This window comes from Galeopterus variegatus, unplaced genomic scaffold, assembly GCF_000696425.1.
Source record: "Galeopterus variegatus unplaced genomic scaffold, G_variegatus-3.0.2 Scaffold2336, whole genome shotgun sequence".
Taxonomy (NCBI): Eukaryota; Metazoa; Chordata; class Mammalia; order Dermoptera; family Cynocephalidae; genus Galeopterus; species Galeopterus variegatus.
Window position 1 is genome coordinate 58,568 of NW_007728447.1, and position 14,288 is coordinate 72,855.

The 14,288-nt window shown below is 33.6% G+C and overlaps 1 protein-coding gene across 1 annotated transcript in view; it reads right to left on the minus strand.

Moving 5' to 3' along the window:
- Positions 1-14,288, minus strand: part of ATM (ATM serine/threonine kinase) — a 128,450-nt gene that overhangs the window by 47,932 nt on the left and 66,230 nt on the right. Inside the window, exons 33-39 of the mRNA XM_008581365.1 lie at positions 13,587-13,719; positions 12,027-12,122; positions 9,637-9,808; positions 6,975-7,116; positions 5,494-5,670; positions 3,625-3,802; positions 399-486 (exon numbers count right to left, since the gene is read on the minus strand). Of these exons, the coding sequence (XP_008579587.1) occupies positions 399-486; positions 3,625-3,802; positions 5,494-5,670; positions 6,975-7,116; positions 9,637-9,808; positions 12,027-12,122; positions 13,587-13,719 (986 nt within the window). The remainder of the gene's footprint in view (positions 1-398; positions 487-3,624; positions 3,803-5,493; positions 5,671-6,974; positions 7,117-9,636; positions 9,809-12,026; positions 12,123-13,586; positions 13,720-14,288) is intronic.

Below are 14,288 nucleotides of genomic sequence, written 5' to 3' on the forward strand. Positions count from 1 at the left end.
TCTAAGAACTAAAAGCAAACAGAAAGTTAATTACTTCTAAGAACTAAAAGCAAATAGAAAGTTAAAAGAGGGGTTAACACAACTAAAAGTAACCTGGAAAATCACTTGCTCCTTTCCCATCCTTTTGTAGATAAATTAAAACCCCAAAAGGCTGCATGATTTAACAAAGATAATATTGCTACTCGTACAGCTGGGACTAGAACTGAGAGTTCCTGACACTGAATTAACCAAAGTGTCACTTTGAATATGGATTATTACAAGGAGATATAAGCATCACACATATTAAATATAGCACTTTGTAGTAGCTTCACCTAAAATAATTGTGTTAAAATTCAGCCAGCACTAACAAATTACAGTTGTAAATCCCCAAACTCAAGAAGCAATATTTGTTACAATACCTCTTTTGTCTTCTCATGTAGTCCACAACAGCAAGCATTGTTCTTTGTGATCTTTTATCCAAACAGCATCGGGAAAAGTGCTCTGACTCTGACAAAGAAAGAAAGATATCTCCTCTCAGTCCCAGGCAGACTTGCTTAAGCACTTTCTTCCTTGTTGTTTATGTGTGTCTCCCTCTATACTATAAAGTTCTAGTGGGCAGTTCCTAGCACAAAATAGGTTCTTAATAAATATGAATGAATAAATGGAATCTAGTGGCATTTTTCTTTTAAAAGAAACTATTACACTTAACAAAACTGAGAATTTATATTTTATGTCTGATGGAGACTAAATCATTGATTCAATAAATACTTATCTAGGATGTTTTTATGTACTAGGTGCTCAGTATACAACCATGAACAAGAAAGACTACTTGTGACCACACAGAACTCACTGCCTAGCCTGGGAGAGTCTTTACAGTGTGATAAGTGCAAGAATAGAGAAAGTTTATAATGCTGCAGAGACATATAGAAGGGAATCTTACCTGCACAAGAAAAGATTTTTGTAGAAAAAGTGATATCTGACAGGAGAAGAGATAGTGTTCTAGATACCACTAACAGTATATTAGATGGCTGGAAGCAAGAAAGAACTTAATGAAAGAATTTCAACTGTACTGAACCATAGAGCTAGAAAGCAGCAAGAATGCTAGGGACAGAGAGAAATATATGGACTAAAGTTATTTATGACATAGAATTGGCAGGATTTGGTAATCAGATGAGATATGTGAGAGGGGTTTCTGGCATGGGCAACTGAGTGCCATTCATTGAAGGGGTACACATTAAAGGAAGTAGGTAGTAAGAAGGGATGAAGATGGTAAGTTTACCTTTGGACAGCTGAGTAAGAGATGCATATCGGACATTCAAGTGAAGGCAGTGAGACTTAAAGACATCAGAAAAGATAAATATACCATTTAAGTTTTACAGAAATCTATATTTCCTTTTTGGTAAGAATTGTATAGAATTGTATATTGTTTAAATTTTTACTTAAGGTAATAAAAATATTGGCACTCTACACAGAAACAAACAAAAAAACTGTTACGATTTTACCTTTCAGTGATTGTAGCATAAATATGTATACAGAGATTATCCCCAACTTATGATGGTTTGACACAATTTTTCAACTTTATGTTGATGCAAAAGCAATATGCATTCAGTAGAACAAAAAATTACATGAGATATTCAACATTTTATTATAAAATAGGCTTTGTGTTAGATAATTTTGCCCAAATGTAGGCTAATGTAAGTGTTCTGAGCACGTTTAAGGTAAGCTAGGCTAAGCTATCATGTTCGGTAGGTTAGGTGTACTCTATTAAGTGCATTTTTTTGATTAACAATATTTTCAACTTACAATGAGTTTATGGGAACATAATGCCATTGTAAGTCAAGGAGCATCTATATAAATGATAACAAACATGAAAAAAAGTCTTGGCCAAGGTTCATGATAACAAATATCAGGTTATCACAGGCAATAATTATATTAAATTTATTATGCAGTAAAATTATTTTTAATAGTACTTTATATTACAATAATATTTAAAGTTTAAAAGCTTACTGGTAACTGGTTACTTATACCTGTATTTGCCCAGTTAAAGATAGGAGGTATAGTTTAAATAGTTTGCAAAGTTACTGTGAGAATTTTTATTTTAGAATTTCATTTCAATGGCCTAAAGAAAATTCATATAAGCATATTCTGGATCATTTAGATGACAATCACAGCATGAGCATCCATGTTTGTTCATAACTATTTTCTTCCAAATAGAAGACTTGTAATTGCTGTTAGCCAATAGGAAAGAACACACATAAAAGATAAAGCATAGCAAAGTCAAGTCTAAATGATATCAGAGTCATGTCAAATAAAGGCTGTAGTAGTAAAAATAGAAAAAACAACTGGGAGAATTGAGTAATCAGAACCTACGTTGAAGTGACTGGAACCATAGTCAGGTTGGGAGGAATAATTTAGTTGCAGCAAAATAACACATTAAGTCAAAATTTTTATTAGAATTGTATCGGTCTTGAAGTATAATAAGTGAATTTGTAGCTAGTTTTATGTTTGCCTATAAAATACATTAATAATATGTATTAAAGACAGTAAATTAAAAGTGGAGATCTATAAATTTTATATACTTTTTCAAAATTTAGGTTTGAAAAACTGACCCATAATGAGCCCTCAGTTATTCATGTACATATTATGTGTACTGAATCCTTGGTGGAATTTCCTCTATTAAGCTTTTACCATGGGAAATGCTCATTATACATCATGGATGGAAAGTAGGTTATAAGAATAAATAAAGTACAATCCAATTTTTGTTTCAAAAAATTGGAAGGATATATACCAAATGTTAAATGTAGTTATCTTAGATCACAGATTATGTGTAATTTTTTTGAATTTGTGAAATTTTTCAATATTTTTCACAATAAACACGTATGCTTTTGCAATAAAAAGGTTGCTGTTTTAAAATGAGTTGGCCAGAGCTCTGAAAATATAAAAATTCTATCATATCTCCACCATAGTACCTAAAATATTTTATTGCGTTTACTTACTTACATGTTTTTCCCATTGCTAAAATGTGGTGTGTCTTGATCATATCCATATCATCAGTGCCAAGCACAGTGCATGACTCGTGCTGAATGCTCAATTAGTTGCCCCTTTATTAATAGCCCTAATTTACTGAGAGAGTACTACACATCAAGTATCATCCTAAGTGCTTCACATACATCAAAAACTTGCTAGACCTTTTGCCTAGTTGCATTCCTGAAAGCAAGATAGGTCGCCAGCAGCTCTACTGGAGTCACCCTCGAAAATTCAGCCAGAGTTCTTGCTCTTGCTCCATCTGTTCAAACTGGCATGGTCTGATCTGGAAGTACAGCCTCAATGTGTGCCACCAGTGTCTCCATCAGTACGTGATGGATATAAGATTAATCAAGTTGGATTAAGTGATCCTCCTTGAATGGATTATCCAAGGCATCCACTCAACAAAAGAAACCATGCTAGCTCTTTGTACATAAAATTTTTAAGAGTTTAAAAGAAAATAAAAACCCTGCTACAACTTTTATCTCATTCTACAGATGAGAAAATAGAAATTTAGGTTACAGAATTAAACCTGCAAAATGTTTTAGATGGAATTAAAATTAAATCTATCCTTCTCTAGAACTTGAGAAGAGTATAAATGTTGGAAATTTAACAGAGTACCTGAATCCAAATTTGCAGGGGTTGTGGATCGGCTTGCTTGTGAGAATTGTCTAAAACAGCTGGTGAAAAATCCCTGAACATGTGTAGAAAGCAGATTTCTCCATGATTCATTTCTATCTTGGAGTAAAATATCATGAATCAAGTATGGAAGCACAATCTGACAAAAGTCAGTTTTCACCTACAATATACAAACACATCCCAATAATTTGAGTTAAAGTAATACATTTTACTTAAAATTTTCATTCCCTATTGCTGACATATAAACTTCTTAAAAATTAAAGACTAATCTGCCATGAACTCAATATACTGCTAAAAAACACAAAAAACATGGGTAACAGGTAGTGTTGTTTTTTGTTCTTTATCATACTAAGCTAGTATATCTACATCAAACGGTTTAATATTATACTGCAATTGTCCATTTCCAGTCAAGGCCATTAACATAATAAGATATGCTTACAAATAAAATTATAATGTCACTACTAATTTCAGAATTAAAAAGTATTATTAATAACACAAACAGTTTTCTGACTTGACACAAGGGGAAAAAGGTATCAAAGGTTTGGGGAAAAAGGTATCAAAGGTTTAAGGAAAAAGCTTTAAATACGATTTTTGTGCATTTTCTACACGTAGTAAAGAGCTACGACAATCACTGAAAATGTTTATTTCTTAATAAACCTCAATTTCTGGGTGTATAATTTGGGTACTTATTTGTGGTATGCTCCAAAGTGCAGGAAAACTCTTTAATACATGTGGTACATTAAAACAGTACAGCACCTTATTTTTGCCATTCACCACACTCCATAATCATCATATGGACGAATCATCACACTCCATATCCATAATATTCAGACTCCACTCACATAAGACAGATTATAGATCACTTATTGCATACTTTTTTCCTTTTTAAATTAAAGACAAGTCAAAAGTCCAGTTTGGGAACTGGAAAATTTATGGTACTAGGAATTGAGGTGTGTATACATGTATATTTGGAACATTTTATCTTCTGGCTCAAAGTCAAAGCTTTATAAAAATCTTAGGTTTGTTCACTAATAAGAAATTTGTGTGTGTGTGTGTCCAGGGTACCACTCTGCTGAATTGGTACAAGTGTAGTGTAGTATTGCAGAGAATGTGATACAGTCACTATTTTTACCGTAGAAAACAATGACTACTTTTAAAACAGCTTTCAAGGTAGGGGCTTTACCAAAATACTTCCCATCAGTTATTTGTAATTGGCAGGTATCTGACCTAGTCAATATTGTGTTTTCACACTTCTGTTAAATCATTTTTGGCAGTGAGTATTAATTAGGGTAGTAACTTTGTCGTAGAGCATCATTATATTGTGCCATTTTGAATTACACATTTGATAAAAGAGTACAGACTTTGTTTGATTTAGTAAGTACCTTTACTCTTTATTGAAATAAATTGTAACTATAAAAATAAAAAAGCAATGTTATCTGCTGCCCCTTTTTCTCACTCAAGAAAGCATATCAGAGAAAGTAAAAGACAGTAAACAGTTTGTTTACTTATCAGAAGTAAACAAAGTTAGAGCAGACTTTTGGCTAATACAAATAATTTACGATTATCAGTATTTTAACTATCATTAATAATAAATTATTCAAGGCACCCCTTGGAACTCATCTAGTATGTTGCTATGTCAAAGCACAAACCTAACATATAAAGTCATGGCTAAACAAAGATGCCCACTTTTATGGATTTATAACAGCTGAGTGTGGGTGACAGTGCATGAAAATGATGGGTAATGCCACAGCACTCTTTAGATGTATAGGTCATAAATATGTACACAGTAGCCACACAGAATGGAAAAAACAAAGAAAAAAGGAATTAAGTTAGACTAATTAATCATCTTACTTCACATAATGGCTTTAATAATTGAAGAATTTCACTTTTAGTGCTTCCACTGTCCAAAAAAGCACAAGTCAGTGTCTTTACCCAAACATCGTGATTTTCACTTTGAGGAATCCACAGACTTGTATCATCTAGGCCTTCTAAAGGGCTTTCTTTATCAAGTCTGGGTACTTCTAAAAACTAGAAAGAAAGGGATCAGAAAATGTAAGCAAGAGAATTAGAAAACCATTTTACCTTTCCTACATGAAACAAATATCTACGCACAAACCAATCTGTTTTCAAATACAACTATAGTTCAAACTAAATCTGAAGGCAATAATTACCTTTTAAAATTAAAACATTTATGTTTATATGAGTTGCACAATGGTATGGTAAATAATTACTGGTCTAGGCAGCAGAAAACTTGAGTTCTACTGAGCACTCACTCTTTAGTAGTATATTATACAAATGACAAACTCTCTGCACCATCCGTGTCATGTACAAAGCCAGTCCAAATCTACTGCACAGAATTGATTTAAAAATGAAATGAGATTTTTGGGCCGGCGCGGTGGCACACTGGAGAGTGCGCGCGCTTGGGAGTGTGGTGGCAGCGCTCCCGCCGAGGGTTCGGATCCCATGTGGTGACCGGTTCCCGCTCACTGGCTGAGCGTGGTGCGGGCACAACACTGAGGGTTGCAATCCCGTTGCCGGTCCCCGGTACGGGCGCGACACCACGGGTTGCAATCCCGTTACCGGCCAGTAAAAAAAGACAAAAAGAAAAAAAAAAATGAAATGAGATTTTTAAATGTCAAAATTATAGTGCTTTAGAGATTTTATTACTAATTCATTAATAGTTTATATTACTAGTAATTTCACTAAGAGCAATATTATATTTATGGTACATTAAAAGTACTACTTCAATGACAGGTGTATGTCCTGAAATTAAATTGGTGAAAACTCAACTATGTAATTCTCACTTTATGAAAATAAAATAGTTAAGAGGAATGTTTAGACTAAGGGAGCAAAAGTTCTTAAACATCATTCACAGAGTACTTTCAGTGGAACCTTGTTATGCTATGAACACAGAAAAAGGGAGAAATCTATAGGTCATTTTACATTTCACTAGGGGATTATGATACATTAATTTGCTATGGAAATAAACACCTGGTTTTTGATCACAATACCTATAAACCACACCCAGGATCAATGGCTTTCATGGAATCAAAGAAAGGGTTTTCTACTGCTAAGTAAAAAAGGACTGTCATTAAAAATTTCCCCTACTCCCCAAATCAACCATCACTTAGCTAAGTACCTATCTCAGCTTTTCCACACTACCTTACAAAAAATAAAAAATCTGTTGGATTCAAGAAGAACAGTTTAAATTATTTCTAGGAAAGGCTAAATGTTAGTACAATATTTTAAGCAGTTTGATATTCATAACCCATAGTAAATAGAACTACTCTAGATATAGTGGATATTCAATAAACATTTATTACTTAACACACCTTTTTTCTTGATGTTCTAAAAGGCTGTAGATAGGCCAGCATAGGATCAGTTGTCATCTTATAAATCTCCCAGAAACTATGTCCAGTCTTCGTGGCTAAAATGTTTTTCAAACAGGTAACAGCAGCTGATCGAACTTTGACGCTGAAAAACACATGTAATTCAAATGCCTATAAACTACATCAATTATTAATCTTGATTACTGTTAAGCAACCCCCACTGAAAAAATTAAAAAACTAAAATTTAAAATTTATATTAGGAAATTTTACATCTATAAAATTCTATAACATCAAATGAGTCAAAGCTGTCAATGTATTTTGAATATTCCTTAAGTAAACGTCAGTTACTAATCACTGCAACATCAATTCCCTTCGCCATGTTTATATTATGACTACTATAAATGACAAGCACTCATAAAAAGAAATACTTGGAAATAACATAGCCTAATAAACATGAGTAGTGAGAATGTTAAAATATTAATTCAACTGAGAAAATAATATTTTGATAATATTTTCTCTGGAGGATACAAATACTTTGGGGTGAAGCAGAATGACATTTTATCCCAAATAATAAAATTACTGTCAAAAACAATTTTAAACAAACAGCATGTACACACTTATTCTGACCAGAATCTAGCTGAAAATCATTAGGGAAGGCATCTAAAATCTCTAATAAAAAAGTGAAGTTCCTCTTTCACAAAAATTAGGGAAAGCACGGCTGCAAAAAGAGTATTGAAAAAAATCCTAAGCCTGGATTTATCCTTCGTTCCTCCATATCCAATTCATCAGCAAGTTCTGCTGGCCTTATGTTAAAAACATATCCTGATTCCATCCATGTTTCTCTTGTCCATTACTGCCACCCTAATCCAAGTCACTACCATTTCTCCTCTGGACTACTGTAATAGTTCCACATAACTGATCTTCCTGTTTCCACTTTTGCCCCTTCATAACTCATTTGCCATATAAAAGCCAGAGTAAAAATGTAAGCTGCATCACAACACTACTTAAAACTCCAGGCTTCCTTATATACTTCAAATAAAATCCAAATTTCTTAAACAGAATTACTCCTACCTTTCTAATAACATCTCCTGTCATCTTCCTCCATACCAGGCTTCTTTCTGTTCCTCAAACACACCAAGTTTATCTCTAGTCTAGCTATTCCCTGCCTGGAATGCTTTACCCTAATCATTTTACAGCTTATTTTTGATCACTAAGATCAGCCAAGTTGACACTTCCTCAAAGAAGCCTTCTTTGACCAGCTATTCTGGGAATCCCTTAGTCAACTTCTCCTTTGTATGCTAAAGCCCCTTAAACACCTAATGATTTTTTTCCTCTTACAGAAAGATAGGAAAACTTGTACCTGTTCCCTATTATTCTCAAGTTTAAGTCACACTAATATCTGTGTGCACCTTTTTCAGAAACCCCAATTGCAAATTACCATGTAACAAATGAAATATTTAATGCTTGTAAATTTTCTGTGGAAAATCTCTCTTCAAAAACTGTGCCAGATAGACTTTGAAACACATTTTTAAAATAAGGTGGATTAATATGAGGTTGGAAGCCTGGCTGAAAGTAATAAAGCAAGGACAGTAGTAAAATGTTAACGGTAGAATCTATATGATTAGTATATAGGTGTTTACTATAAAATTCTTCCAACTTTGCTGTATGTTTGAAAACTTTTATAATAAAATGTCAGGAAAGAAATCATTCCAACTTATTTACTATAATAAAAACAACAACAAAATAGAAAAAGATATAAGTCCATTAAGTCAATAATGGAGACACAGCAGGCAGATATTATTGTCCATCACTTATTCCCTTAGAGAAGGAAGAAAATGGGTAGAGAAACAAAGTTAGAACACATATTTACTTTAGAAAGATGCTTGGTGGTGGGACAAACCATTAGAACCAAAAATGGTTAGAACACCAAAAATGGTGGTGATGGGGTGCTCAAATACACCAATTAATCAGTCAACCAATCAATGAAAAAATAACAGAGAGACAGAAAGGAAATTAAAAGCAATAGTAATTTCACAACCAGCAAACTGAAATTTTGATATTTTGAATAGTTTTGAAATTTTTATATTATCTGTTGCAATTCTGTTTTGCATAGAGAATAAATGAGTAATAGAAAACCCTGTCTGATTAGCTTAAGAGTTCTGGGGCCAGCAAACTTCTGCTCTATGGTTTATTTTAAAAAGACTAAAATGAAGCCTAACTTAGAAGAGGGTGGCAGCTCTGATTTTGACAAGTACCTAAAATATCATCTATTACATTCCACTATCTTAATTTTCTGTGTAGAATCACCTGGCATTTTTCGTAATTATTGTTTGTCCAGTTTACTGTAACTAGAATTTAATAGAGACCCTGTCTGAAATGTTCATCACTATGTCTAGTGCCTGATACATACATAGGATCAATAACTATGTGAATTAATAAAAATACAAGAATTTTCATAAAAATACTTGAGATTAAAAAAAAGTATGAGAACTTAAAATATGATGTTAATTTATGTGAAGTATCATTCCTCTTGAACGTCAGAATAAGTGTAATCAGATATGAGGGTACTTCAAAAAGTTTATGGAAAGATTCATATTATCTTTTAATTCTCTATTTCCATGAACTTTTTGAAGCACCCTCTTAGAAGGTATCAAAAAATACTCACCAATCTTCTACCAGTGTATTATTCAGGTAGGTCAGCATTATGAGGGTCCACTGATGTTCTTTATCTTCAAATAACTCAAGAGCCTTGGTATAAGATGTGTCTTTATTATGTTGTATAGCTATGGTAGAGAAATCTATAGGACCCACTTCTCCCAAGCAGCTTCCAACAGCCTCTGCGTACAGAAATTCCATTTCAGTTAAGTCATAGGTAAGAAATCTTACATAAAGCAGAAGTTTTCTAATTTCAAAAATATAATGCTGTTTTGTCATGCTTCAAGCTTTACGTGTATTTTCAAAGATTTTTTTTTTTTTTTTGTCTTTTTGTCTTTTTTCGTGACCGGCAACGGATCGCAACCCTCAGTGTCGCGCCCGTACCGGACCGGGACCGGCAACGGGATCGCAACCCTCGGTGTTGCCCCCGCTCCTTGCTCAGCCAGTGAGCGGCCGGTCTGTATGTGGGATCCGAACCCTCGGCGGGAGCGCCATCGCGCTTCCCAAGCGGCGCACTATAGCAGTGCGCCACCGGGCCGGCCCATATTTTCAAAGATTTTGAGCAGATTAAAGAAGCTACAAAATACCGTACCATTTCCTTTACATATCATCCATATGTGGGCAACAGATATTTTTTCCTATAGAATCATATCCAGTAGATAGATGAATTAGTAAGTGAATGTAGTTAGTAAGTATGAAAGTCTAAACCTGGCCACTATATGAGAGTATCAACCTTAAAAATGGTAAAATCTTTTTTTGAGGTATCAAATACATAAAGTCTATAAATCTTAAACACACAGTTCAGTGAAAATTTATACACACACAAATTTTTTTTTGATCTGTTTTTATCACTACCCAGATGAAGACAGAACATTTTGAGCATCTTAGAGGACTCCTCATGCTCTTTCCCAGTCATGGTAATATAAAATTCTTTGATATTGCTCCTTTGAAAACGTTGCGTCTAATTCCCTTCCCCTTGAGTGTGGACTATACTTAGTGACTCTTCTAACAAACAGAATGTGTATGAGTCTTCTACCTCCTTGATTAAATTTCTTCTAAGGAATTTATTTTAGGTGCTATTCTTAACAAAATTGCTTTCCTAATTTCCTCTTTAGATTGTTCACTGCTGGTATATATAAACACAAATGATTTTTGTGCTCATTTTGCACCCTGCAATTGCTGAATTTATTAGCTCTATAGTTGCTTTCTTATGGGTTCTCTGGGACTTTCTAAATATTGGATCATGTCACCTGTGAATAGGGATAGTTCTACCTTGTTTCCAGGTTGGATGCTTTAATTGCTTTATCTTGTTTAATTTCTCTGGCTAGAAATTCCAGTATAATGTTGAATAGCAGTGGTGAAAGTAGGCACTTTTGTCTCATTCCTGATCTTAGGCGGAAAGCTTCCAGTCTTTCACCATTGAGTATGATGTTAGCTGTGGGTACAAGCCACTATGATTTTATGCTATATAGGAAAGCCACTTGGGGCTACTGTAGCAAATCAGGCTTGTCCCTACAAGCAGTGCTCCTACGGACAAAGGAACAAGATGCCTAGTCAAAAGTTCTAGGCTTATGGTAAGGCTGTTTCTTGGGCTGGGTGCTAGATGTACACATGCACTCTGTTTGAAAATACTGTTCAAGCTATATACTTATGATGTATATACTTTTCTATATGTAAGACATATTTTAATAAAAAAATCTACGAAAAAAGAAAGTACCCTACATACTAGGCTCTCACTGAGAAATTAAGGAAGACTGTTGAAATACCGTAAAATCTGTGAAGCAACACTCATCCCTCTTATTTTTCCTATTTGAAGCAACACTGTTATGACAACTTCCAGTTGACTTTAATTATGTTTGATACTAGACATGATGTTGGCCATTTATCTTACATTAGGGCCCCCCCCACAAGGTGACAGTAGAAAAGGACTTGAATGCTTTTTTTAATATTTGAGTTTAATCTAGTGCTCCAAATCTTCATTCTTATTTCTGTTATATAAAAAAGGTATTAAATACCAGTCAGTTATATTTATAAAATGTATCAGAATTCAATTTATTTGAAACTTTACAAACAGGTATTTCTGACTTTCCTGAATATTTACAAGGCATTTGCAAATTAATAGTTATGCACATGTGTAAATCACTAACTCTTCATTTTATATAAATATTTAAGGAATATGAAAGGGGGGCTGCTTAGGAATACTCGAATTAAATAGAAATATAAATTAGCCATTTCATAATAGACTGAATCTACCAAAAAAAAAAAAAAGGAAATATAACTTACCTAGCATCTCATATTTCCCCAATATCACGAATGACAAACTTTCACTTATTTTGAAGATACTATAAAGTTGACCACTCAAACATAAAAACCTCACATTCTTTCAGTCAAACAGTTTACCTAAAACTTCTCTTTCACCAGTGTGGTTTACTGCCATCTTGGACAACTGCAACAAGTTGACAACTAGCTTTGCCATAATGCTATCTTGTGGGTTATCTAGAAATAATTTTGAAAAAAATTTAAATTATCACAATGATAACACTTTTGTTTACAATATGCATATAAAATTACCTTACTAAATTTTTTTTATAAAGAAAGGTTTTAAGTCATGAGCAGCTCAAAAAATATGTAGTGAATAAATTTGAACTTCCTTATGAAACAGAACCACGTGGAAGTGATTAGCAATATTTAGCAGACACAGAGAAAGAAAAATGTCTTGAACAAATTGCGCACGATGTCAATACCTTAGCAAACTCACAAATAATTAGAAACTTAAGAATCATTCAACATTAAAGCTAGAAGGGACCCTGGGAGCCTGTCTGGATTTTTAATATCTTACAGTTAGAATCAAGACCAGCAATGTCTAACAGAACTTCCTGCAATGATGGAAACATCTATAATCTGTGCTGTCTAAAAACAGCCACTAGCTACATGTACTACTGAGAACCTGACATATGCTAGTACAATGAAAAAACTAAATTTTAAGTTTTATTTAATTTAATTCATTTGACTTTAAATAGCCACAAATAGCTAGTAGTTGTATAGCACAAGGCAGGTCTAGCCAATAGAATATCTAAACACATAAGAACAAGAGACAGTGGTGTTCATATTTTATATTCCTCAGAACAAATGGACTAGAAACTCTGAGTTCAGATGGTTAAAACCAAAATTAGTTTTAAAAAGTACTGAGGATAGGGCCGAGCCCATGGCACACTCGGGAGAGTGCGGCACTGGGAGCGCTGCAACACTTCCGCTGCGGGTTCAGATCGTATATGGGAATGGCCAGTGCGCTCACTGGCTGAGCGTGGTGTGGGCGACACCACACCAAGGGTTGCGATCCCCTTACCGGTCACGAAAAAGACAAAAAAAAAAAGTACTGAGGATAAGAAGAATACAATAGAATATAAAATAAACGGCACAGAAAGATGAAAATCAATAAGTAGAAAAACTTTCCCCCAGGTGCAATATTATAATAAACTCAAATCAAATTAATACAAAAATAGATGTTTTCTTAAGTTTAAAAAAAGCTAGAAAAACATATAAATATACACACATATATACATACACACAACACATATACACATGACTAAAAGCCTTAAAAAATTAAGAGATACATTTCTCTCATTCAAGTAGGCTGGAGTAGAAGGCACAGATAGATTACCTTGTATGCCTGTCTCTAAATAATTAAAATTTTTCTTTTAAAATTGTAGGAAGTTGTTAAAATTTTTAAGCAGTAGTATAACATGAACGTATCTGGATTCAGAGAAATCATTCTGGCAGAAGATGGATAAAATGGGAATAGTTCAAGGTGAGGAAACCAGTTAGGACCAGTTTTATGGTTAGATGAGAAATGATGAGGGTATGAACTAAGTCTGTGGCAATCAAACCAATGGCAAAAATTTCTAAATATTCTTTTTAAAAGAAACATGTAGAAATAACTCATGTTATTAAAATTAGTACCCTGAGATGCTCTCACAAGATCCATCATCTGATCTTTATGTTGTTCCAGTTGTCTTCGAAGATCCTTCAACCCTTCAAGCCTTGTCAATGGAAGTGCATCATAAACACTTACTGAGAGAAAATGGTTAATTTCCTGAAAGAGAAAATTACTAAAAAATGTAACTTGCTATTAACATGCATTAAGTCCATGACATAAACTTTAAAAAAGAAAAAAAAAAAATAGTAATTGCCTTTTACAGACACTGACTCTATCACTATTACTACCAAACAAGGTAGAAATAAAGTACTTCTTCCACTTCAAACCTTACAATGTTTTAATCCTTTAAATTCTAACAGACTTTCTCATAACACAGTTAGATTTCAAGATTATTACAGCATACTCAATTGTAGGGAAAAAACCAAACTATTTATTCAGTAGTATAGCTCCAGTTTTACATCTTAATGTATTTAAATATGTATCCATATTTTTTAAAAACTGGCTGGTAAGGGGATGCATGCAAACCCTTGACCTTGGTGTTACCAGCACCACACTCTTCTCCAAGTGAGCTAACCAGCCAGCCCTGTTTCCATACTGATATACAGTCAAATAGAGAATATGATTTTAAGGATATAAGATTTATATGATTTTTAAAACTATAAAAAGAACATAATTTTGAAATTTAAAAGGATTAAAACTACAAATACTAGAAAAAATTTTAAAAG